We start from the raw sequence: 26,722 nt of genomic DNA on the forward strand, positions 1-26,722 counted from the left end.
GCACACTAATCAGAGGAGCCCACTTGCTTGGCTTAAATGAACCCTCTGGAAATCTCAGGATGGACTCTTCAAAGATCTTGCATTTCAAGGAGAAGTTTTTGGTATTAAAGAAGCTGGAAACCAGAAGAAAGAAACAGATCATGTTCTCATGGAGCCTCAGAGGAGATTAAGAGCATCTCTCTCTCAATAAGATTGAACTTCACATTTGTCACATATGTCCCATGATTTCTGCATTCTTTTTTTTTTTTTTTCTCTTCGGTCATTAGTTTGTGTCCTGTGGGCACAGCCCAAGAGGCCGATTCAGAGGAAATAAAGATCAGGTGTTCTGCAAACGTATGCCAGGTTCTCGGAGTGGAAGCAAAAAGGATCCTGAGTAATGAGTTCTGCTCTTCACTCGTGGGCCTCACCTCTGCCGCACACACAACCTTCCCAGCCGGTTGCTGGTTCATTTATACTTCGTGGTTGGTGACTTTTCCCATGGGGAACATCACCTGGACTGTTGTAACTGAGATGGAGGAAGTTGTCCTAAGTATTGTAAACAGCCTCATTGGACATGTCACAGTCCTCCCTAGCTTTATACTTCCCTCTCAGTGTCTACTCCACACGATCCCCCTCTGAACTCCTGTCTTGATTCTTTCTTATACATCTAACCCTCTAACCCCCAGCCAAGATGGCAAAAAGACTCCTGTGTCCCATGGCCACACGGGATATAAGCAGTTCGAAATTTTATGAAATATGAATGAAATCTGTGTAAATAATATCACTTCAGGTGCATGATGCTCTTGGCTGGAACTCTGTTCTGCATAATGGTGAGAATGGCCTCCGTGTTTTGTAGCAGGGAGGAGCAGGGGTTGTTGCAGTGAGGAGTGACTGATAAGAAGGCAAGGCTTAGAAGAGTAGGAAATGGAATAAACAGAGGAGAGAAACCGGAGATGGTTGTGCACTAGTGTGTTAAAAGCAGCAGAGGACGGTCCCTTGCTCTTTGTGCTCAGAATCTATGGCGTATTCATTTTCTACTCTCTAACACAGGCTCGTGATAGATTCTCAACATTTGTTGGAATAAATTAGGCCACTGTATGTCCTCCGTTTTCCACATTTTTCCTCAATACTATATATATATATATACTATATATATATATATATATAGTATATATATATATCTTAGCCCTGTGTTTAAAAAGGACAAGTCATATTAAAGTCAGATAATTTGCCTCGAGTCACATAGGTTGGATGTGGTAGATTTGAACTCAGGTCTTTTGAACCCCCAAGGGTACCTTCTGTTTGTAGTCAGTGTTTCCTATTCTGTTTGCAAGTCTGTAGTTTCTCTTAAGGCACAGAATCCTTCTGATGTTTTGATCCTGGTCCAGGTGCTGAGAAGAGGCTTGGAAAGGCTCAAACCATTTTTTTTCTTTCTTACAAGAAATCTCTAGAACTATTTCATGATACCCTGGGGATGACGGACACAGTTTCAAGATCCACACCTTAGAGTAGCTCACCTCAAAAAATGTCTGTGGGTGCTCATTTGTATGTTGTTTGCTGTGTATTTCCTCATGCCTCGAAAACAACTGGTTGAATTTTTCCAAGTCAAGCAGTCATCCTTCCAACTTTGTATCCCTAGAGTTCCCACCACAGTTCAGATCCAGCTCCTTTTGAAAGAATTGTATTTTACACAAAGGTAGCTGGACAGTGAGGGAAAGAAGAAGGGTGGGCTGGGCACTCTCAAACCAGGTCAGGGTGGTCAGGCTGGGCTGGGACATCTTGTTTTCCTCAAATTCTCGTAGCTGCCCTTTACTTCTGTGTGTGTTTGCTGGGCTTTTGAAAGTCTGTTGTGCTCTTTGTAGCTGGATGTTTTCCAGAGGGTCATCAAGAAAAAGGAGGATGTATCTTCTGCATTAATAACCTTTGGCAGGAAAATGAGACCAAATGATCTAGTAGAGAGTGGGAATGGGGGGGGGGGGTGCGTTTATGCCCCCTTTCCAGGAAAGTGTCAAGTTCACCATGCCCCAGCACCAGACTCTTCACTCAGTAACTCTGAGATCTTATATCAAGTTTACTCAATAATAATGAGGTCAGTGGCAAAACTACTACCCCATTTTTGAGGGATAAGAATTGTTCTTAGCATGATAAACAAAATAAGGGACCATGAAGTATACTTGGAGTAGCAGCTAATTTCTGTATGTACTTTCCTGGTTGTTTGTTTGTTTGTTTTTTAAGTGGATTCATTAATGTGAAGTTCCAAATCAACTCTTAAATATTTACATTTTCTGCACTTTATCTAATTATTGATAATCACAGGGAACATATGAAAATTTAGAGAATATACTAAGGTTTATGGCAAAGATAAACACTGTAGATCAGGGATCCAAAATCATGCCCTGTAGACCAAATGTGGTTTGCCACTTATTTTTGTAAATAAAGTTTTATTGGAACACAGCCATGCCCATTTGTTTATGAATTGTCTGTGGCTATTTTCCTATAATAGGAGCAGAGTTGAGTAATTATGATAGAGACCATATATCTTAAAATATTTACTATCTGGCCCTTTACTGAAAAAGTTTTCCAACCCCTGCCGTAGACATCTCTATGATACTTATTTACTCATTGATTTTGTGAACACTAACTATGTTACAGACACTCTGGGGAAATATAAAGATGAAAAAAACAGTCCTAAATGTTCACAAACTTATAATGTAACAGAGACATGTACTCTAATAGTCACCTGACCAGGTGGACTGCAACATGTACTACGGATGAAAAATAATTAAATTGCTGTGTGGTTCAAAGACGGTGAAGGCTCCCAACAAAGGGAAGGAATTGGGACCAGCAAGAGGATATCGCTTTCATAACTGTGGCTCACAGCTATTTCCCAATGGGAACTTCATGAGAAGTAAGAGTCATTTCCTTCATGGAATTTTATAAATTGTAGTATCCAAAAGGTGGAAGTGATTTAGGATATTACTTAGCGTCCATATTTCTTTACCTGGAAGCATATTTCCCCTGTAGTTATGGGGAAATCATATTTCTAGAAAATTTTTAAAGATTTGAAGGAAGTCTTCCATCTTTAGGGTGGGAAGACAGAAGAAATTCTTTTTCCTTTTTTACTAACCATTCACTGACGAAAGGAATATGAAATGGTATGGGCCTTAAAGAAGGGGTCTTGACAGGAGACCTCTCAAAGGTCAGCTGGACTAAAAACAAGGTAAAATTATAGAACCCAGCCCTGAATACGCATGACTCATGACAGTTCTCTTTCCTCTCCACAATGCCACAGGGTACAAGCGGACATGGAGCTTTTGGTAAAAGCTCAGGTCAAATGCCACCACACCCTGGGAAGATTGCGTGCAGGAGTTTTCCTGAACCTGCCCACGATAAATGCCTGCCTCTTCGTTTCTGTCTTGAGGGCAGGATTCATGCCTTTTTGATTTTTATATCGCCACTAGTGCCTACCCCATTATTTGTGTTTTCCAAATATCTATTGGTTTAACATGAATTGAACGCAGACCTACACTGTGCATTCAAAAGCTAAGTGGCTGGTTTTGGTTAAGGACCCAAGAATTTCAGGTTAGTCTACAAATGAAACAAGGGAGACTCTTTCCATTCTGCTTCCATCAGAGGAGCAGAATTGTTGGTGAAATTCAGTCCACCCATTCTCTATACTCGTAATGATAAAGATACTGGAGAGAACGCAGCTTCGTTGTGTTTGGGAATATGACCCCTTGACGTTTCCCCCACAGAAAGCTTAGTATTTTGACTGATAGACCCTGTTTGCTGTGAAAGTGACTCAAAGAAAAATAATATTGGACCCCTAACAGGTCATTTTAAGCTTAGGAAACACCAAGCCCGAATCTTTCGTATTGCCTCCCTCTAAGTAGGAGAGCCCCCGGAGCTGGCCACCTGACCGCAGTGTCCCCTGGGGCCCTGGCCTCCCCTTTACGTGAAGCCCAAACCATCCTGTCTCCGAGTGGTTCCCACTGCTGGCTTTCACCATAGCCTGGGGCCAGGAGCCAGGGGAGTGCCCTGGATAGAGACTATAAGGGGGAGACAGGGTCCTGATGGTCACCTGACTTGTCCCCTTCACCTCCGTTAGCCTGGAGGGGGCTATCCAGCCCTCGTGTATGAAGAACACGCTGTAGGGGATTTTCTGACAAAGATATACAGTCACTGTGTGCACTCTCAAGGGCTGCATTCTCCTAAAACCATCTAAATAAACAGAGACGCTGCCACTCCTCCGAGCCCCACGGTGTATTTATGAATGGGATTGCTTCATCGTCATCGTCTTTTCATGTCGGTAGCTGGGAAGTCAGAAAGCATTACCTCTGAAACAGGGAAGAAAACATTGCGAATGCCTGCCTTTCCAGCCAGCTGTGGCCATAACCAGCAAACAGAATTACTTCACCCGTCGTCGTGGGCCCCCTCCCTGTGGGATCTTTCCTGAGTTTCTAATTTATAATGCTCACTTTTGAAGGCCTAGAAATGCGTAGGTGAGATTAAATTACTGATTATCCTGAAGCCCTGTTTTCACCGGAGCCTTTCTGGACGGCCGCTGACTCCGTCCCGTTGCAAGCATTCGGTGGCATGAATCCACTCGGTTTCTGCCCACATCACTGCATTCCTGGGATGCCTTTACAGGCCTTCGCAAGATCATCTGACAGCCGCCTGTGGGGTCAATGAACTTTATACATAATTAAACATTCGCAGTTAGGAGAATTCACTTTTTTTTTTCCTCCCTGAGAAGCAGAGAAAGTGTACATGCTCTGTGGCCCTCCGTGTACTACGTAGAAGTTCTGGGGCGCGATCGGGCTAGTTTCACATGATTTAATGCTGAACTGAGGAAGAAAGTGATTGCATCTTCTACCGGGCCTCACAGAACGGTCACCACCCACACTGTTTATTCAGACTCGGCTCTTGGCCATTGGGGTTTAAGCCAGAAGAAAGGGAAAAAAAAAGTCCAACCCTGGAATGAGCGCTTTTGAAACTCTGTATTCTTCGTGAAATAGGGCCAACGATTCTTTTAAAAATCTATTTAAAATCAATTACTAGGCTCCTATTTTCATTTATAACGGATTGTTAGCAACAGCTAATTTTCTCCGTTTCCATCCGGCTTTGGGGTTGAGGCTGGAATTGGTATCATCGCTCTGTTTTGCCTGGGTATCTGATGCTACCACCAAACTATGTGCGGGTAATTGGGCAACTCTGACCTTTGACCAGCTTTCCATAAAATAACAAGGAAAGGTGTGAGGAGGCAAGGAATCGCATGAAAACAAGCCTGCGGGCTGGCAGTAAGTGTTAAGAAGATCTGCAGGAGGCATATATAATAATGAGTAGGGGAAGGCAGGAGGCCAGACCGGGGGCCTGGAAGGAGGGCCGATCAGACACCAGGTCCTTCTGTCTCTAGGCGGGATTGCAAAAAAATCGTCTCTGATATGTGAGGTTGTATCTGGTTTCTAAAGATCTCTAGAGGAGATTCTGGAACCTCCCTTGGTTACCCACCCTACGATTTGGCAGTTCCTACAGCCAGGAAATTCTTTCTTATTTCCAGCTTAAAATGTGCGTGTAGTGCTGCTTCAGGGGCCGAGTTGTTGGTCGGACACGCCCCCCCCCCCCCCCCCCCCCCGCCCCACCTCCCTGCAGCGTGTGTGACTGCGGCGATGGAATGGGGCATATTCCTTGCTGCTTAGTTAAAGCTACAGTCATGTGACCTCCATACCTAACAGTTCCCAGACTCTGGGAGTGGGGACGCGCTGGGGAGCAGGGCGGAGGAGGCGTGTTTATTGACTTCCAGACACCAAGTACTATTCCTGGGCATTTGGTGTATGTCACCAGAGGGAAAGAACATAGCTGGGGCATGTCCAGGACTGAGCCTCAAAACCATGTGCAAATATTAAATGCAGAAGCTCTCTTTCAGATTTTAAAAGAAAGGGGAAAACAAATCCTGAAAAAACAGGGGAAGTTGATTCTAGAATTTCACTGGCCTCGAGATGGCAGTCCACCTTCTCAGTTTGAAATAAGAAGAGCTGAAAGGCAGAGCATGTAAGGGACCAATCCCGGACCGGATCTCAAGGCTTGCGTCCCAACTGCAGCATCCTGTTTGCCCAGGGTGCTGTGCTCTGAGGGCGAAGTGACCAGAACCGAGGTCACTTCTCACTTCCTCCTCCTCAGCAGGTGCACAGTGAATGGTCAGCCTCTCCACGAAAGAATTACGGATTCATTGAAAAGCTGTCAGATGACCGGGGCAGCCTCTCTTCTTCCCTTTTTATCAAGTTATGTCATTGCCCTTCCTGAGGCTGCTGTTTGTTCCAGAAGGGAAGAGGTTGTCTTCTCCTTCAGCTGCCTTCCCTACCCTAAATTGCGCCATGTTCCAGTTCCCTGTGTTACATAAATTACTGAATGAGTGGCGTGAGTGTTTCAGTGTGATGCCCAGGGGGCTCCGAGCCCTCTGATGGTGAACCATGTGCCTACCTGCCCACTCCTCCCTCGCTTTCATCATCAGTCCATAATAGTAACACTTGCCTGACTGGCTGAGAGGGCTCCTAGGAAAAGTGATGATTTCTGTTGGTATCTTTAAAATGTGCAGAACACGGTATTTTTTATTATGAACAATTTCAGGCAAACAGGAAATATGGAGAATAAGATAGCAAATGCCTGTGTGTTGTCATTTTGTCCTATCTTCATGCCATATGTGCTTTAGATCTTCCTACCTACCTGTAAAAAAGAGACGGAGATAAAGCACTTCCCAGTCTCATTTCCCTTCTCCCTTCAAAGCTTCAATTTAAATTTGATGCTTATTATTACCATGAGCGATTGCATCTTTTACACATACGTATCCATAGACAGTATGTATATTTTTAAATGTTTTTAAACTTTAAGTGATACCATTGGGTTTGTGTTCTGCATTATACACACAAGATTAATCTGTTGAGAAAGATGTACCCCTACCTCATCCATGTTCTATGCTGCATAGTATTCAATCAAAAGAAGAACATTAAAATTGTTTCTAACTTTTAAAATGCCCTTTTGAGGGATATTATAGTTGTTCTAACTTTGTGACATCACAGACAATGCTACAACATGCATGTGTGCTTTGCACGCATGTGAAAGAGTTTCTCTTGGGTGTGTGTGTGTGTGTGTGTGTGTGTGTTTACCATATTTTAAGAAGATTTTTTTATAGAGGTGCCTGGCTGACTCAGTTGGTAGAGCATGTGACTTTTGACCTTGGGGTTGTGAGTTGGAGCCCCACATTGGGTGTAGAGATTACTTAAAAATAAAATCTTTTTTAAAAAAGATTTTATTTACTTATTTGAGAGACAGAGCATGAGCTGGGAGGGGCAGAGGGAAAGGGAGAAGCAGGCTTCCCACTAAACAGGGAGCCCAGGGCAGGGCTCCATCCCAGGACCCTGAGCCATCCAGGTGCCCCAAAATAAAATCTTAAAAAAAAAAAAAGTATTTTGTTTTTTGTTTTTTTATAGCAAATGTTACAGTTAGTCTCTTTCTACCTCACCCTGATCTCATCCCTTCTCAAAGGTATAAATGCAGATGTGCAGTTTCTGGGTCTGAGGGCAGAAACGTCATCAACTTTGGTAGACGTTGCCAGATTGCTCTCCAGCAATGTGGGAGGGTTCTCCTTGCTCTGTGTCATCTTCAACTTGGCATCATCAGGCTTTTATGTGTTGCTTATCTGATAGATTGTAAAGGTATCTTGCTGTGGTATTGGTTTATACTTCTCTGATTCCTGGTGAGGTTCTGCTTTTCATTGGTGATTGGTTTTTTTTTTTTCTACATATTTCTACATATTGCCACGTTGTAGACTTTGATCATTTTTTTTTGTAGTGGATTGTTTTTTTTATCCTGGATATAAAAAAGAAGTTCCAGTACAGTTAACATATCGTGTTATATTGGTTTCAGGTATATAGTATAGTGATTCAACACTCCTATACATTACTCAGTGCTCATCATCGTAAGTGTACTCTTTACTCCCCTTCATTTGTTTCCCCCATCTTCCCACTCACCTCTCCTCTCCTCTCCTCAATCTGTTCTCTGTAGTCAGGAGTCTCTTTTTTGGTTTGTCTCTTTTTTTCTTTGTTCATTTTTTTTGTTTCTTAAATTCCACACATGAGTGAAACCACATGGTATTTGCCTTCCTCTGACTGACTTATTTCATTTAGCATTATACTGTCTAGATCCACCCATGTTGTTGCAAGTGGCAAGATTTCATTCTTTATTTATGGCTGAGTGATATTCCATTGTGTAGAATATGTATATATTTACACACACATACACACACACACACACACCACATCTTCTTTATCCATTCACCTATCGATTGGCATGTGCTTCCATAATTTGGCTATGGTAAATAATGCACTAAACATAAGGGTGCATATATCTTCTTGAATTAGTGTTTTCATATTCTCTGGGTAAATACCCAGTAGTGGAATTACTGGATTATGTGGTAATTCTTTTTTTAATTTTTTGAGGAGCCTCCATACTGTTTTCCACAGTGACTGCAGCAGTTCACATCCCCACCAATGGTGCACAAGAGTTCCTTTTTTTCCCACATCCTTGTCAACGCTTGTTTCTTGTGTTTTTTGACCTTAGCCATTCTGACAGGTGTGAGGGGTTATCTCATTGTGGTTCTGATTTGCGTTTTCCTGACAGTGAGTGATGTTGAGCTTCTTTTCATGGGTCTGTTGGCCATCCGTATGTCTTCCTTGGAAAAATGTCTGTTCATGTCTCCTGCCCATTTTTAAATCACATTGTTTGTTTTTTTGGTGTCGAGTTGTGTAAGTTCTTTATATATGTTGGATACTAACCCTTTTTTGGATATGTTATTTGTAAATATCTTCTCCCATTCTGTAGGTTACCTTTTAGTTTTGTTGATTGTTTTGTTTGCTCTGCAGAAGCCTTTTATTTTGATGTTGTCCCAACTGGATTTTATTTTTTTTTAATCTTCTATCTCTCAGTCTGTTTCTTGTCTTTTAAGCTTTGTCTTTTGGTGTCTTTTGTCACAGGAGTTTTAAAATCAAATTCATCACCACTTTTTCCTGTCTTTTTTTTTCCCCCATTATATCATTCCCTAGCCTGAGATTATAAAAATAGTGACTGTATTTTTTTCTAAACATTTTAAAGTTAACTATAATTCCCTTGGAACTCATTTGTGGATATAGTGTGAATCTGAGTCTATTTTTTTCCCATATGAATAACCAGTTGTCCCAAACCATCTATTAAATAGTTCAGCCCTTTCCCACAGTCTTATAATGCTACCTCTGTCTCATCCCAAGTTCTGATACATGGAGAGACTCTCTCTATTGCATTGGTGTAGTTACCTATATCTGCCCCAATCCTAATGTATCTGAATTATAAGGCTTTAATTAGTGTCTTAATATCTAGTAGGATAAGTGCCCACCTTATACTTCTTCAATATTGTTTTGGCTATTTTCTTACCTTAACTCTTCTATGTGAATTTTTAAAACAGCTAAAAATGTCCATGTAAATGCTTTCTGGGATTTTAATATGAATTACATTAAATTTATGTATTAACTTAAATGGAATTAATATTGATGTTGAATCTTCAACTTTCTGAGTGTGATATATATCTCTGTTTATTTAGGTCTTATGACTTTCAGTGATGTTTGATAATTTGCTCTGATTTATCCTAGGTTTGTCATAGTCTATTGCTATTGCTAATGGAATCTTTTAAAAATTACATTTTCTAATTGATCGTTGCTGATAAGGATGTCATGAGTGTTTGTATATTAATCTTGTCTCCGGTGTTCTTGCCAGACTCTCTTATTACTTATAATTGTTTGTAGTTTCTTTTGGATTCTCTTATGTAGACAGTCTTATCATCTGCAAATAATGCTTCTTTTGTTTCTCCATTTCTAATCCTTATTTCTCTTACTCCTTGTTCTTGCTTTATTGCATCAGCTCTGTATCTCACACAATGATGAATGGAGGGGTGCTGGAGAAAGCATATTTGTCTAGTTTCTGACTTTAAAGGAAATGTGTCCCTAAAGTTTGTTGTAGGTTCTTCATAGAAACTATTTCTTAAACTTCCTTCTCTTCTTGGTTGGCTAGGTATTACATTGCATTTTAAAATTGTGAAGGGGTGTTAAATTTCATTAAGCACTTTTCTGCATCTGTTGACATGATTATATAGTTTTTCCTTTTTAATCTGTAAGCGTGCTGAATGACATTAGCCAATGTTAAATCTTCCTTGAGCTTCTAGGATAAACCCTACTAGATCATCACAAATACACACACACGCACATCACACGTTAATCATGTGATAAATATGATTTATGTGATACATCATATATGTCAGATTAAAAACATACTTTTAAAGAAATAGTACATATTTATACACACACCACACTGCTGGATATGTTTGCCGATATTTTATTTAGGATTTTTGCACTGATATTTTGAACTGAGATTGACTTGCTGCTTTCCTTTTTTGTACTGTCAGTCTATTTCTAAGATCCAGCTCTAGACTGAACTTATAAAAATACATTCAGAAGCATTTGCTGTTTCTCTATTTTTTGTGTGTCAATTTTGGTAACATATTTTTCTAGGAGATTTTTTATTTCATCTGTTTTTAGATTTATTGCTTTAAGGCAGAGAACAGAATTCTCATACGTAAAAGAATAATTACTGTATTCAGTTATGGGTTTTGTTATGCTTAATTGTGTTTATTTCTGCCTTCTTTCATTTCTCTTACTCATTTTTGTTGAATATCTGCCTATCTTATTAGTCTTTTCAAAAAGTCAACCTTTGTTTTCTCCCTACTCTATATTGTTTCTTTGTTTTTACTTTATTGATTTGTTGTTATTACTACTGTTGCCTTCCTACTACTTTATCTATTTGTGGAAAAAGAATTTTCTTCCATTTTCTTTATTTTATTGTTCTTTGTCTTCTTAATTTTAAGTTTTTCTTGTTTTCTGATACTACATTTAATGCTATACATTCCTTCTACTGAAATCTAGGGTTTCAACTATTGTTCAGTTCTAAATGTTTTGTTACTTTCATTTCTATTTCATATTAATAACTTAGTAATATGTTTTTGAAATTTCAAATGTACTTGGGCTTGGTGGCTGTGGTTTTGTTATTGATCTCAACTTTTATTGTATTTTGGTTGATGACTGTGGTCTGAATGTTAGCAGTTCTTTGAAATTTGTTGGGACTTGCTCTGTGGCCTAGAATCTGGTCAGTTTTTATAAACATTTCATGTGTATTCTTTATTGGGTGGAGGGTTCTCTTTCCATATCCATTAGATGAAGTTTGTAATATACATTTTATAATCTTCTGTATTTTTTTGTACTTTATAGCTTGGTCTATTGATTTCGTGAGATGCGTGCTAAAATCGCTCACTATAATTTTGAATTGTTACATTCATAGAATTAACTCAGTTTTTGCAATATATATATACTTGACACTGTACTGTTAGGTATATAGCAGGATTCCTGGTGAATATCCTTTTATCATTAGGCAATGACCCTCATTATTCCCCCGCAAATGCTGTTGGCTCTGAAGTCTATTTGATTGGATTCATTTATTCATTCAATTAAAAGAAATACTTATTGAATATTTATTATTTGCGGGGACACTTATTATTTGAATGCGTTATTTTATGTGTATCCCTGCTGTGACATCATGTTTTAGGCTTCTCTCTTGTAAACAGCTAGAGTTTTACAAAATTCAGTGTGAAGATTTCTGCCTTTTAATGGATTAGTTTAAGCCATTTACGTTGATTTTTATAACTCATATATTTGGAATTCACTAGGAACTCAAGTGTTTTCTATATGCCATGCTCCTTCTTTATTTAATATTTTTTCCTATTCTGTCTTTTATTAGATGACTTGAGTTTTCCTGTTGATTTTGCTTTCCTTTCCTTGTGTCTACTCCTTGCTCCTTGAGCAGTGGTAGGCCCCCTGGCCGTGGCCATCACACTTAGGGTCTAGCCTGAATCCCAAGCCCAGGTGGATAGGTTCTGTGAAGACAGAGGAGACAGAGGACCTACTCAGGAGTGATTTCTCCAAGAAGACTTCTGAGCTGCCAGCATTTGTAAAGGATCCAGCTCTCAATGAAGCTAACCTGAGCAATATGAAGGCCCCTTTGGATATTCTGGTGCCTGATTCTGTGAAGGGGAAAGGGAAGGAAGAGCAGAAGAAATTGCAGGAGAAGGAATAAATGGATTAAAAGATGAAAGGGCTAGCTGAAGGCCAAGGTTTTCCCAGTAGCCCAGTGAATGGCAAGAAGATCATGATCCTCTTGTAGCACCTGACACCTGGGACTGAGGATGTCACTGGGCTATCAGCCTGGTCCCTACCTGGCTACAGCTGCAGGTACCTCAGATTGAGGATAGGATCAGTTTTGGCGTGGCTGTCTAGCAGGAGGTGTGTGAGCTGATGACCACCCCTCAGCCCGAGCTGGAAGCCTCCCACACTCCAGTCTCCAAGGATTCCTCTGAATGGGGCAGTGTAGCCAAGCAGTCCCATTGGTGCGATGATCTACAGCTCGTGTGCGAGCTGGATGCGGCAGAGTCGCAGGACCTTGGCTGGTGGTCGTGGAGATCCGTCATGTTCAAGAAGCTCAGGAAGCCCAGGGGAGAAACAAAGGAATGATGTATTCAGAGCCCTCCCTTTCATTATGTGAGGAGCTCAGCAGATACATTCCTGCCTCTAACTGGAGCTCCAGACTTTCCCCATCTTCCCCCTCTTGAGCTTTCTCCCTCACCTTGTATCTCAGGCACGATAAATGTGGTTATACCACTAAAAAAAAGATTGCTGTTTTCCTCTTGATTCGTAGTGTAGGTGATTTGTTTTGTTATTTTAGCTGTTATCCTTAAACCTTAAAAATTGTATTTGAGTTAACAGAGTCTAAAATTAAAGTTTATCTGTATCTCTGTTTGCTTCCAAAATAATATAACAGACTCCTTAGAACTTTTTAATGAAGCTTTCTCTCTCATGTTCTGATATGACACCATTGGATATTTTATCACCTATCATTTTGTTTCTATCTTTTTGTCCCCAACCATTTTTTTTCTTTTTACAAATCTACTTTTCAAAATTTATTAAAATATATGCCATTTTATTTACACTGTAGTTAGGAGCATGAGATCTAGAAGCAAACTGCCTGAATTTGAATCCCAATTTTATTGTAAATCACTTAGAATTGTGCCTGGTATTCAGTAAAGTACAGAGTAAGCCCTCAGTAAATGTTACTGATGTTGCTTCTTGGATTCTCTTACCCTTTTTTCAGTTCAAATACTTCTTACATCTTGGGATAGTTATTTCATCAAGGACTTGAGAATATTAAACTATCTTTCTCAGTCTCTATCTGAAAATACCTTTAATTTACCCTCAGTCTTGAATAATAATTTTCTAGGTATAGAGTTCTATGTAGATATGTTTCCTCGGCATTTGAAATCATTGAATTCCTTCATTGCCTTCCTGCACCTATCATTGATGAGATGGAGTTGGTGCTAGTCTGTCGTTTGCTTAGATGTGTCTATTTTTTTTCTCTCTAATTGCTTTACAGATTTTTTTTTCTTTTTGTTCTTGTCTTTGATGATCTGCAGTTTCACCACAATCCCATCTGATTTTCAATATGCTTCTTAAATCTAAAGAGTCCTAATATTCCTCAATTCTGAAGAATTCTCAAACATAATCTCTGAATATTGTCTCTCCCCAGTTGCCTTTGTTACAGCTTCTTTAGCCCGCTGTTACATGTGTGTTAGACCTTGGTATTCTTTTCTTCATGTCTCTTAACCATTTTTTTTTTTATATTTCCCACATCTCTATTTTCCTGTGGTTGATTTTTTTCTTCATCTCCTCCTACCCTCTCCATTCCTGTCCTCCTAAGGTAAGCAACGTAAACATCTGGCATTCATCCTTCCACACATTTCTTGAAGCTCATATAAACAAATGGTACATATATATCCATATAAATTCAATGTGTTTTGGTTTTGTTTGCAAAAAAAAATCCAGTCATACCATATGCGTTACTTCATAACCTGTCTTGCTCTTTTAGTAACATATTTAGGATATCCTTCCAGATAAGTAGATACAAATTTAACCAGTTTTTAAAAATAGCTAAGTAAATTCTAAGGTATGGCTATTATATGGTTTATTGAGCTGTTCCACTCTTGGTGAACACTTAAGTTATTTTCAGTTTTATGTCTCCATAAACATTGTAGACAAAAACATCCTTATACATATTTACTTATGTGCTGTTTCCTTAATTTCTGTGGGAACAAATTCTACCCTACCCTGCTTTGCCCAGTCCCCCTCCTAAAGAACATCACTTTCTATATTTTAGCTTTTTCTTCTGACTGACATACATACATATGTATATATACGTATGTGTGTGTGTGTGTGTGTGTGTGTGTGTGTGTGTGTGTATCATCAGTAATCTGTTGGTTCGACTTATTTTCTTGGTGACATCCTTTCTGCAAACTTCCATTTTCTTTTTATCTGAAATTTCTCCAGGCCTGCTTACACCTGTAATGCTGTGATATCTCTTATTCTAGAACTTTCCATTGCCTTTCTTCTGAGTTGAATCCCCTTTCGTGATTTACCCCATTGCTTGAGAGAGCACACCCTCCAGCAGGTTATCAGAATTAAAACCCAGTGCAGTGTGGAGGCCCTCAGTATGTCTTTTTCTTGATCCACTTGGCCCAGTCTGGAAGCATTGCTCTCTATGCCTGGGTCCCAGCTGTCTGCTCCCTTCACCACATCATCACTCTATACCTTAGTCTTATGTGGGATTGCATAAAATTCTCTTTTTTCCACTAACTCATTTTTGTGGTTCCCAGCCTGCATAGCCTAGCAAAAATGGACCCACAAGAGATATATATCCACATTTTGAATGTCTCTAAAGGTCTTTATTCTCTCTTCTCACTTGATGCCTTGTCTGTCTTGCACAAGGAAATCTAAGTCAAAAATAAATTTTCTTCTAAAGTTTGAAGATGTTGCTCTTATGTATGCTAACTCCCAGTATTGTGGTTAGAAGACTAAACCCATTCTCATTCTTGATGCTTTGTACCTGATATTTTTTTTTTTTCCCTAGAACTTGTAGAATCTTGCCTTTTCCCCAGGATTCTAAATTTCACAGTAATTTTCCTCATTATGAATCTATTTTCACTTATCGTACTGAGCACTCAATGTGTTCCTTCAATCTGCTGATATTTGCTTCTCTCTATTAGCTCCAGTTTTTCTTTCCAGAACTCCTATTATTTGGGTGTTGTACTTTCTAGACCAGTCCTCTGATTTTCTCACATTTTCTTTCCTGTTTTCTGTCTCTTTTTCATTTTACTCTTTTGGGGGGCAATTTCTTAAGCTTCAGCTTCCAACCTGTCTATTCGGTTTTCTTTTTTGTTATTGTTTTAAATTTCCTCTTTTCATCTATAAATAGTTGGGTTGTTTTTTTTAAAAGCATTCTGTTCTGTTTTCATGTGTGGGACATTCTCTTAGCTTTCTGAGAAAAAAAAATGTATTCTCTTTTGAAATTTTCTTCTCCCTTCATGATCTCTGTTTCCTCCCCATTACCTTTTCCTCTTTGTCTGTTTGAACTCTGTTTTTCATGTAGGTGCTCTCCTTGCATGTCTGGTAATCCTTGGCTGTCTGCCTTTATTCAAGAATGAAGAACTAATAAGCTTATTAGAAGCCCTGAGGATGTGTGAGGGGCTGGCTAACTTTGAGCATCAATATGAAATAATATGTTTATGCCATTTGTTGGGGAACTCCTAAAGTCAACCCCTAACAAAGGGGAGTATTGGGGATGGTCAGAATTTCTAGAAAACACTCTTCCAAACTCTCACACGGAGGGTAAAGGTCTTCCTGTGAGAGCTGAGAGCTTCAGGGAGGAATAAGACTGGAGGGGTCAGCATTCAGAATACAACTTTCTGTTTTGTTTGATGGATGGCATCCCACAATCCAGAAATCCTCTCTCCAGAGACAAACCTCCAGTTTTACCCATTGGAATAGAGGGTGCTGCCCAAAAGGATGGAGTTGAGAAGGGGACCTGAGATCTGGAAATATAATTGGTTCTTAAAAATCTTTCACTCCATTCTCCTTATTTTAGTCACCTTTCTCCTCTTCTCCCTTCCCAGTTCCAGGCATAACTAATGCTATTTGTTCCTGGACCTTTGGAACATCTGCTGGTTGGCTCCTAACGTTCCCTATTCCTGGTTTAGAATTCAGCTTCCTTTGATCTGCTAGTTCTATTGCTGTTTGTCCATCTGTTTTCCATCTTCCAAAATCTTGTTACTATTATCTCTTCACCTCTTCTCCTTACCCTTGTGGGTTTATGTCTTTCAAATAGCTGTTTTCCTGAGTTTTAGTGAGGATTAATGTGAAACCAACATTAGACATGTGTGTTCAATTCTCCATTTTTATTTAGAAGTCCTTTGTTACATTTTAGTTGATTTCCTCAAATCTATTCTTCTTCTAGTTCACTAGTTCTATGTTTGTGTTATTCTACTATCTAACTTTTCCACAGAGTTCTTTTAAATAGGGTTTTTTAATTGTATTTTGTTTTATTTTTTTTCAAATCTGCCTATTTTCATTTTCATTTACTCCTTTTATTTCATTATGGTTTTTAGTCTTTCTTATACCACTTTAATAATTTTAAGCAATCTTATTTTGTAATCCATTTCAGAGTCTAGTATTTTTCTAGTTTTTAGGATTTTTGTTTTTCAAAATTTCCCTTTATAACTGTCCCTTATGGTAGTTTATTTCCGTGTGTGTGTGTGTGTGTTTTGGCAAGTTCATCTCACACAGATTTCTTTTCTATGGGAATCTTGAGTCCTGAGTTGTGACATTGTCCCTACATGGTGGCCACATACTTGTTTTTTCTAGTGATCTAAGGGATTTCAATGGTCCTAGATTGTGTTTATGTTCATTTCTCATCATGGGACTCCTACACCTAGATGTATAGATAGTGTAAATTCTGATCCTACAGCTGAATATGGTTCTTCATGTTTAGGGTTTTGATTTTACAAAGGTGTCCTAAGCTCTGAATATAAGGCAGTTTTCTGCCCTTCGTCTTTGGCCTAATGGGCAGAGTGGTTTTAGTTTCTTTTTCATGGATAAGGTGACTTGTTAAGTCTTTGAGATTTATGAACAGGGCTCAGTTCTGGCCCCCCTGCCTCATACAGGACCAAGGCCATGCCCCTTCATGAGCATTAGAATCTAATCACGATCCCCAGATCTCTAGGGGCATTTTTGTAAATCTGAAACTCTCTTTGGATATCATGGAGTCAACTTTTTGTTAAAGCGAGACAGAGGGAGATAGAGAGAGAGGAGCAGAGGAAGAGGGACAAGCAGACTCTGCACTGAGCATGGAGCCCAATGCATGGCTGGATCCCACAACCCTGAGATCATGACCTGAGTCAAAATCAAGAGTTGGACACCCAACTGACTGAGCCACCCAGGCACCCCTCTGGTTTCAGTTTTTTTTTTTTTTTTAAAGATTTTATTTATTTATTTGACAGAGATAGAGACAGCCAGCGAGAGAGGGAACACAAGCAGGGGGAGTGGGAGAGGAAGAAACAGGCTCATAGCGGAGGAGCCGGATGTGGGGCTCGATCCCGTAACGCTGGGATCACGCCCTGAGCCGAAGGCAGACGCTTTAACCGCTGTGCCACCCAGGCGCCCCTGGTTTCAGTTTTTATCCTCATCCCTGTATCCTGTGCTTCTTTCCCTTCCTTCCTTTTCTTCTTAGCTCAGCTCTGTGATGTTTTCTTAAGAATTTCACCTCTTTGTAGTGGGAAGAGACCCACAGGATCAGCCCAATGTTTGCTGTCTTGCTGGAAATTAACACTCACATCCACTATTGAGCTAAATGTAGAACATACTAAACAAAAGCTGGAGTCAAATGTAGAGGGTCATGGATTGCCAGAGATCGAAAGGTTCTTGGAGACTACTTCATCCAACCCTAGCATTTTATTTAAGGAAACTCAGGCTCAAAACTGATGAAACCACTTGCCCACAGACACTTGGCCAGTTGTGAAAAGGCTGGGGATAGAGCTCAAAGGGTGGCCACTTTTTTGCTCACCACATCACAGGGAGGAGCACCGTCATCTAGCACTAGCACTTGTCTGGTTGCAAGACACCTTGATCTGATGATTGTGACTTAAATCACTGGAAGATTTTGGGAAAGCCACATAGACCATTGTGTTTCTCTTGTCTTATTTTTATCTTCTGGAATGGAAAGTAATAATGCTTGTAGGATCACTTAAGTTGTTTATTCCAATCCCAATTTTGTTTTCTACTTTTATTTTTTCAGAGAACAATATCTTTTTCTCTTTTTCCTTTTTCTTTCCTTTGGGGCCCAGTTCAGGTTTTTATCTTCTTCCAGAAACCTTCCCTGAAGTCCGAAGTCCAGAGAGGGTTTTTCTCTTCTCTGACTCCTTTTAAAATTGTCATTTGAACTTCACAGTTGGTACCATATTATGAATATTTCTGACCCTGTTTAATTACTGAATATGTATGTACTTTCCCCAACTAAATTGTGATGGCTAGTTTGTAAAAATCATACTTATGCATCTTTATCATTTCCCAAAGTGGTTTTATTGGTTAATTGATGAGGAAACAACTTAGATGAAATATGTTCTCTGAGATAGAGCCTGGGCTTGGTGTCAGGAAGCCTGGATTCTGCCCCTTTTCTCAGCATCAGCACCCTATATTTGAGCAAACTGTCTTCCCTTGTATGGACCGGCCACTGAAGTCCAACAGTACACTCATAATAGACTGGTCATGTAATTTATCATTCAAACTGCGACAGTTATGAGAGTAAGGGGGGCACTACTAATAATTTTGCAGGGACAACAGGTGTAAAGTAGGACACTCCCTGACAAGCTGGGACATATGGTCACCTTATGTTATAGATCACCTTGGGCTCTTCAGAAAAATTTGCACAGCTACTATTCAAAATACCAGTCTTCAAATCCAAAATTATCATCCCTTATGAAAGTTTTCATCTACCAGCACAGCTTCATAGGTGATAGAATTTTTAGTTTTCCCAGACATTCATGTTTTCTCAGCTACTTTCGTGGCTTTAAACGCTCATTATAACTGAAGTTAACATAAATTATGGTGTTTGAGACTCAGTACTGCTAAGAGACGAATGCCTTTATTTTCCAAATCAACCCACTCTCTGTCCTGGAAGGAAAGAACACCCATGATTTCTAGAGTCGTGAGCCTTCTTTTCCTGGGTGCTTTTTGAAGCATAGGGATCTTACCTCTGCTATATCCAGTGATGGAGGGAAGTGCTGTGAATGGTTGCTGATCCACAAGAGTGGATACATCTCCAAATACTGGTGTATTTGGTGGCTTAGCATAGTACAGTGAGTAGGGCTTTAAAAAGATGCATTATAAAAGCATCATGGCTTACTAGCTGGCTTGCTTCTACAGCTCCTGCCACAGTGCTCTGCACATGGTAGGCACTTCATAAAGGTTTGTTAGCTTGAAATTCTGAGACACATTTGGAAGACAGTGGTAGCTAAGTAAACTCACTTACCAGTGCTAGTAACTTCATTTCTGCCTATGCTTAGGGAGTCCTGGCATGGTTGGGCCATGGTGTTAGAATGCAAAGAAGAACAGATACTATCTCTACCCTCCAGTATTTTATGATCTAGCAGCAGCTTCAGAGCATAAACAACTAAGTCTAAGAAAGTTCAGGAGAAAGAGAAATCAATTTTGACCTGGGGGAGTTAAGTGGCATTTGAGCTAGGTTTGAAAAGTAGAATTTTTTTTCCTAGGACAGAGAGGGGAGAAGGCCATTTCACATAGTGGGAACAGCATGAACAAAAACCCATTAAGAGGCCAATTGTTTGATGTGTTTGGGGAATCAGAAAAAACCTTATGTGTTTGGAAGATAAGCTTTAATAGGTAGTGGGATGTGAGGCAGCAGTCCCTTAATGTCAAACGTGGAAACTCAGGTTATATTATGTAGACAACGGGAATCACATAGTTTTATATGTGTGTGGGGATATTAACCGACCCATGTATAGACTGATAACCTGGCGGCAGGGAGACCAGTTGTGAAGAGGTTCTTGTGTCTAGGAGAGATATAAAGACAGGTGGATAAAAAGAAGGAGCCAGATATGAGGTACCTCGCTGGCAGTTGGTTGGATGTTGGGCTGAGGAGGAAGGAAGAGCCAAGCACAGCACCAGGGAATTGAGTAGGTGATGACGCCATGAAAAGACCCTGGAAAGCTGGAGGGGAGCAGAGCTGGACTGGTAAATATTTCTGGAGAGGTTTGTGAGGAGATTAAGTGAGATAGTGAATGAAAAAACCTTGAACAGTGCTTTGCATAGAGTGGGTGTTTAATAAACACTTAATTAAAAGAAGGAGGCAAAGAAGGAAAGAAAGGAAGGAGGGAACTTCTCCTGCCTCCACATTGTACCACAATAGGGAAGACATTTAGACTGTTAGGAGATCCAGCGGGAATCATTCATTGGGGCTGTTCCTGTCAACGCACTTGCTAATTATTTCATGTTAATTGGGTATACAGACCAGGAGAGAGCTCAGAAAAAGTAAAAGATCAGAATTTGCTGGGGTCAGACAGAGGAGAGGTGAGCTTTGAGCCAAACTTGGAGAAAGAGAAAGAATTGGAGTGATGAAGAGGACCTACGAAGACGGAGGGAGGCAAGAAGGCAGACTTGAACACGCCCCACCGTACAGGAAGCAAGAACGGTGCTGTTTGACATTGAAAGAAGTGTCCACATATGGAGAAATGTCATTGGGTGAGCTGTGGGAGCGTCATCTGGAGGAGGATCTTGCTTACTTTCTGATGAGCCTATCCTGAAATTCGGTCAAGAGACCCCTGTTCTCTATAATAACCAGCCCTATTCCTCCTAAGTTCTTTCTGACCGTTGGGACTAACAGCAAGAAACCAAGAAATCAAATCACATTGACTTTTTCTGGGGAGCCATTTCAGGATAACTCAATAAATCCTTTTGTTAGAAGTACTGGCTAGTACTTTGTCTTACAAAATGACTTTTGGTTTCTTTGCCTCGGTCTTTGATTATCGCATAAATATTTTAGTTTCATTATTACATTGTTTTTAGAGGGTAATGCATGGAGTACGTTGGTAAGATTGTTTGCCTTCAGCTCTATCACATCTGCTTCAGGAATGCCAGAAAACAGAAACACAGTTTATTTAGTCAATTGCCTCAATTAGAGCATCTGAGAGAGAGAAGGTGTAAAATCTGGCAGTTGGCATGATGTCGCATCTTGAGTCAGAAAGTCTTGAAGTGGGAAGTTCTTTGGAGGCCTTCTCCTGCCACCTTCTTCAGACTGGTGCCACCCGTCCCCCTCCTGAATGCTTCCACTGAAGGGGAGTTCCCAGAATGTGCCAACTTTTAGGAAAAGGCAAACCACAGTTGAATAAACACTTTCAAGTTAACTTCTTCTCACACTGGTTCCACACTTGTTATGTTGGCCACCGTATGAAATGAATGCAACCCAGAAGTTACCTAGGAATATCTTCACTTGATCTGCAAAATCTCAGTGTCTGTTTGAGGCAATGACATATTTGTCATTTGACAAATTTGACAAGCCATTTGCTTGTCAATGACATATTTCTTTTTTGTTTGGAGAAAACTTTTAACGTCATCTTCTCATGTAATTCTCTTCATCTTCTTCTTCATCACCATCAACTTATTTTGTCTTTTCCTTTGGGTATCATGCCTTCTCTTGATATGGGTTCCAAGAAGTGGCTGCATTCAGAGATTTGATATTAAAAATGGCCCAGTCTCAAAAACAATGACAGTTCTCTGTGATTTTTTGATCAAATCACCTGAGTTTGACATTTGGCTGTGTTGCTGCCGGCATTCATATAAAACTTTACAAAGTGCCACTGAAACCTAGCTGTTCTTCTTCGGTAACGTTTCACTCATCCATCCCTTTATTTAGAAAACATCCGAGGCCCACTGTTTCCACCATTTCCTCTTTATTTGGGGCCATTAACAACCCACACTGACATGCCTGCTTCGTAAATGGGTTTTAATCTCTGCCTCTGGGGGCCGATGCCTAATATCCTAAAACCTCACTTGGATGACTACCCCATCTTACTTAAAAACCTTCATGGCATAATTCTTTTAAATAATGCATTGTCCTGATTATAAAAGTAAGATATGGTGGGGTTTTTGAGAAAATTGGGAAAATAGAGAAAAGCGAAAAGAAGGGAAACAAATCACTCATAATCCACCACTGCCAAAAACCTCCCAACCTATTGTTAATCCGTTGGTATACATCCTACAAGTTGTTCTTGTGTCTTTGCCTGGTACTGAGAAGCTTCCCAGTGTGGTCCCAGCTTGATGTTACAACCTTCCCTCTTCTGCCTGCTGTTGCTCTGGGAACATATACTGTCTTGCATGGGACTTTTTCATATGTCTCCTTCGCTGATATTTTTTTCTGATTCTATAAATAATACATGTGGTTATAAATATTTTTTTAAATTTAGATAAGGAATAAAATAAGACTTATCTTCCAAAACATCTCAACCTCCTGCAATAAAAAACACTGATATTTTGCAGACCATCTCATCACCATCAGTTCACCTCTGTGTGCCTGAGTGCACACACATGATTTCCTATAAATGAGATCATAGCATCCATGTGGTTTTTATGGTTGACATCTTTCATTTTCACTTGGTACTTCCCTCCCCCTTCCTTTCTTCCCTCCACCCCTACTCCCTCTCCCCTATGTTGCCAGTGTTATCAACCTTGCATATATCCTTCCATGCTTTACTCCACACTCATGTCATTATATCAAACATGAGATAGGTATTCACACATACCTGTTGTGATTCTTGTCCTTGCTTTGTAAAAACGAGATCATATCATGTTCTCTCTGCATCTTGCTTTTTCCTCACTTAAAAATGGTATGTTGTTTAAATTCCTCCATTCTTTCTTTTTCTTTTCTTTTTTTTTCATTAGAGAGAGAGAAGGAGGGGCGGAGGAAGAGGGAGAGAGAAATTCTTAAGCAGGCTCCACGCCCAGTGCGGAGCCCAGTGCGGCACTCAATCTCACAACCCTGAGCTCATGATCTGAGCTGAAATCAAGACTCAGACGCTTAGCCGACTGAGCCACCCAGGTGCCCCACGTTCTTTCTTTTTCATGACTGCATATTACTCCTCGGTTATCTGTAGCATCATTTAGTAAATGATTCTATTATAAACAACACTATAGTGAACATCCCTTTGTTCATATGGCTTGATCAATGGCAGTATTTTTAAATTTGGGTTGGTATTTTCAGATTGCTTTCTAAATGGCACAGAAATATCTATTTCCACCAGCGGTGTATGAAAGTACTTTTTTCTATATCCTTCCATGTAGCTATGACATTGTCACCACCAAGGGGCAGTGCCTTTAAATTGCAGGAAGGGATGGGGGGCAGCATCCCTTTGAAATCTCAGACTTGAATACAAATATGGCGCCATAATGAAACCATCACAGTGATATATATAGAAGAGAATTCATTAAGAGGTGATCATGGTTTACTAGAGTTGGGTTTTGGGGAACTAATATTTGTAGAAATGAACCCTATGGCCTGAAGTGTTATTTTATTTTTAGGGTGATTGTTTTTAACCTAGCATCACAGCTAGAAATTTCCCTCTTGGCTTTAATTTGCTTTCTTATAGTTTTTGTCAGAACTCAAAAGGTAAAACACATCACATTCAACTTTTGAACTTTGAGTCAACCTTGAAAATATGCACATGTATGTATGTCAAGGTGAGATCTGGTGAAACATGGTTTAGATTTTAAATGCTTTTAAAGTAACTGTCGACATGGAGTTAGAAGCAGGTGGAAAGGCTGGATCTCACAGACCATCTCCTGAGCTATGCAGGGATGTTTGTCTTCCCCCCTTTCCTCCAAGATGGCAACACAGTCCCATTCTCTCCCTCCTCGCTGCCTGTCTGCCTCTAAGTCATGGACTGTCTGGTGCTTTCTGTCCTCATCCTGGCTGCAAGATCTGCCACCACTTCTCTTGTTCTTCTTTCTTCCTTCCGCCCCTCTCCCTTCCATTTCTCCCGTGTTTCTCAGCTTTCCCTCAAAGAGTCTTGGCTTTTGCAACTGTTGCCAGCCACTGAGATTGCATTTTTGGGCCAGCAAGCCTGCCCTCCCACATCATTTTGGGTGCAGCCTCAAGGTCATTGGCCTCTCTTAGCTGCTTTCATCCCTCATTTTTCTGTTGATAGACTCTCCACCTGACACAGATGCTTCTCCCACCCCACTTTAACTTTTTTTTATCTGCCATCATTTGGGAACCTTGAGTACCTGTGGGCCTGAGGTTTCCCTGTACTTTGAGGTAGAAATAGATTTTATCTCTGAGAGAGCTCTGACCAGCCTGTTCTTTTGGCTGTTGGTGTCTTACCAAGTAAAGAACCTTTGGATTATTATGGATTGTTAGAACTGTGTGGAGAACAAATGAGGTAATCTAGAATGTTGTTTCACTGTTCTTCAGTGAATGTTCTCAGTGTCCGGGACAGTCATGAGTAGGATTCTGGTCTTAACTCCTTAATGCTGAATCTGCTCACATTTGTAGGTTAGACAAAGCCTAAACATTATTTTGATATAGTGTGTGTGTGTGTGTGTGTGTGTGTGTGTGTGTGGTTTAATATGTACAACTTGTCTGAACACGGTAGCTCTGTGGTTTGTCTTTTACTGAGAACTGCTTTTTTTTTCCTTTTCTAAGAAAATGCCAGTTTTCTAAACTAAAGTCTTTCTTGTGAGCTCATCAGCAGTGAAGGATGTTGTGTGAAGACGTGTTGGTGATAATAAGATCAAACAATCGCCTGATTCAGGTGACTTTAACTCAAATCATATTGACTAAAATAGTATTAAACATGTGATGCTGTCATGTGACATTTGAATATTTGCCAAGGAAAGCACTCAGGTTGCTACGACTGGCTGCAAGAGTGAGTGATTTTCCTGTTTTACTGTTTTTTCATACATTTTTGTTTGAGAATCTGAAACCAACCTTTATAGTTTGTGGAGGGAAAGTGACGTGGACAGTCAGCATGAATCTGTTTACCTGCTTTTCCCTTTCATGGCTTATAAGAATTCAGGTCCCTTAGTCCTAATCAATGTATAAATTAGGGGACACACACCTTAACAACTTCGAAATTTCTTTTTTTTTTTTTTTAAAGATTTTATTTATTTATTCGACAGAGATAGAGACAGCCAGCGAGAGAGGGAACACAAGTAAGGGGAGTGGGAGAGGAAGAAGCAGGCTCATAGCGGAGGAGCCCGATGTGGGGCTCGATCCCATAACGCCGGGATCACGCCCTGAGCCGAAGGCAGACGCTTAACCGCTGTGCCACCCAGGCGCCCCAACAACTTTGAAATTTCTGGATGTCCTTTCTCTCTCACACCACCTTCCCACAAGTCCTTTCCGTATTTTTTCATCCTTTATGTAAAGGTAGTGATCTGTATTTGACACAGCTTAGAATTCACACCTAAGATATCTGGGTCCCACTTGTGCCTTATGGCCACTTCTTACTGCATGTCAGCAACATTTTATTATCGAGTACCTATTTTGTTGCACATGTCTGAAGGACTGAAAATGAGGCCAGACTCCCTAAAACAAAATGTAGAAAGTCAGGGGCTTCCAAAACTACAGAGCTCTGCCTAAGAGAATTTGCTAAGGATTAACAGTGACCACTTGTGGGCTCTTGTGGGCTCAGAGACTCTTGTGGGCTCAGAAAACCAGAACCTAGAGGTTCGAGTCCAGAGAACACAAGAGCAGCCACCCCTCAAGAGACAGTTTTTGGAAGGCTCTGGGAAGACGAGTGGAAGCAAGAGGCCATGAATGATGAGTGGCCACTGTGAGAACAGAGCAGCCTGTGAGGTAAGACCAACGTTCAGGGTGAGGTGTATTAGAGTCAATGAGAAGGGCAGGAGATTTGGAACCGAGTCACAGGACAGTCCCATCGCAAGTGGGGATCCAGAGTGCAGGTGACAGGGACCGTCAGGAGGGCCCGGATCCTCACGGTCAGGCTGAGTGAGAAGCCGCTGGATTTATTTAGTGGAGTCGTGCAGGAGGGGATTGGCAAGGAAATGCAAACCTACAGCGCTGTGTGAATGGCAGGTGGGAAATGAACTGACAGGAAGGAGGAGAGCCTCGTGGGCACGATAAGCTCGTTCTGAGACATGACTGAACTGAAAGCAGAGAAAATACTCTCTTAATCCAGGGTCTTTCATTCGTTACAAGTTCAGCATCTTTGTATTTCATTCACAAAAGAGCCAAATGCATTTAAATATATATGCTTGCTCATGGAATTGTGGTTAGAAACTCATTGCTGTTGGGAATGTTATGAATTAAAGGGAGTTTGACCCGAATAACATGGGAACAGTGGGAACGCCACTTGAAGCCATTGGTAAGGTAACCTTACATTCACTATTTTGTAAAGAATAAAAGACCTTTCTGTCTTGGGCTTGAAGTCCACGCTACCCCTGCCCCAGCATGACCCCAGTTGGAGCCCCCAGTCTTCCCCCACGAAGGCCTCCAGGAATTGCCACCTGGGCAGTCACTCTCTGTCCCCTCTACCTCTGTCCCCACTTTGAGTGACTAGTCCAGGCCCTGCCAGGGGTCTCCCACCTTCCCTCACCTTCCAGAATCTTCACCATCTCCCCTGCACCACCTCCAAGTGTGCTCCGGGCTCCCAGTCCTGGAAACGATTGCCTTCCATCCTGCTGCTTCTCTGGACTGCTGC

General features: G+C 40.6%; 1 protein-coding gene and 1 pseudogene across 6 annotated transcripts in view; both read left to right on the forward strand.

The window, feature by feature from the left end:
- Positions 1 to 26,722, forward strand: part of BCL2 (BCL2 apoptosis regulator) — a 230,546-nt gene that overhangs the window by 68,748 nt on the left and 135,076 nt on the right. The window contains exon 3 of one of the 6 annotated variants that reach the window (XM_045790232.2): positions 1 to 26,722. This exon is cut by the window's right edge and continues 6,423 nt beyond it. The exons of the other annotated variants lie outside the window; for them this stretch is intronic. Within the exon in view, the coding sequence (XP_045646188.1) occupies positions 1 to 9 (9 nt within the window). The 3' untranslated portion in view covers positions 10 to 26,722. 6 annotated transcript variants of the gene reach the window in all.
- LOC123787546 (proteasome activator complex subunit 1 pseudogene) overlaps positions 6,354 to 26,722 on the forward strand; it is a 26,792-nt pseudogene continuing 6,423 nt past the window's right edge.

Source organism: Ursus americanus, chromosome 19, assembly GCF_024610735.1.
Source record: "Ursus americanus isolate L20-20 chromosome 19, mUrsAme1.1.p, whole genome shotgun sequence".
Taxonomy (NCBI): Eukaryota; Metazoa; Chordata; class Mammalia; order Carnivora; family Ursidae; genus Ursus; species Ursus americanus.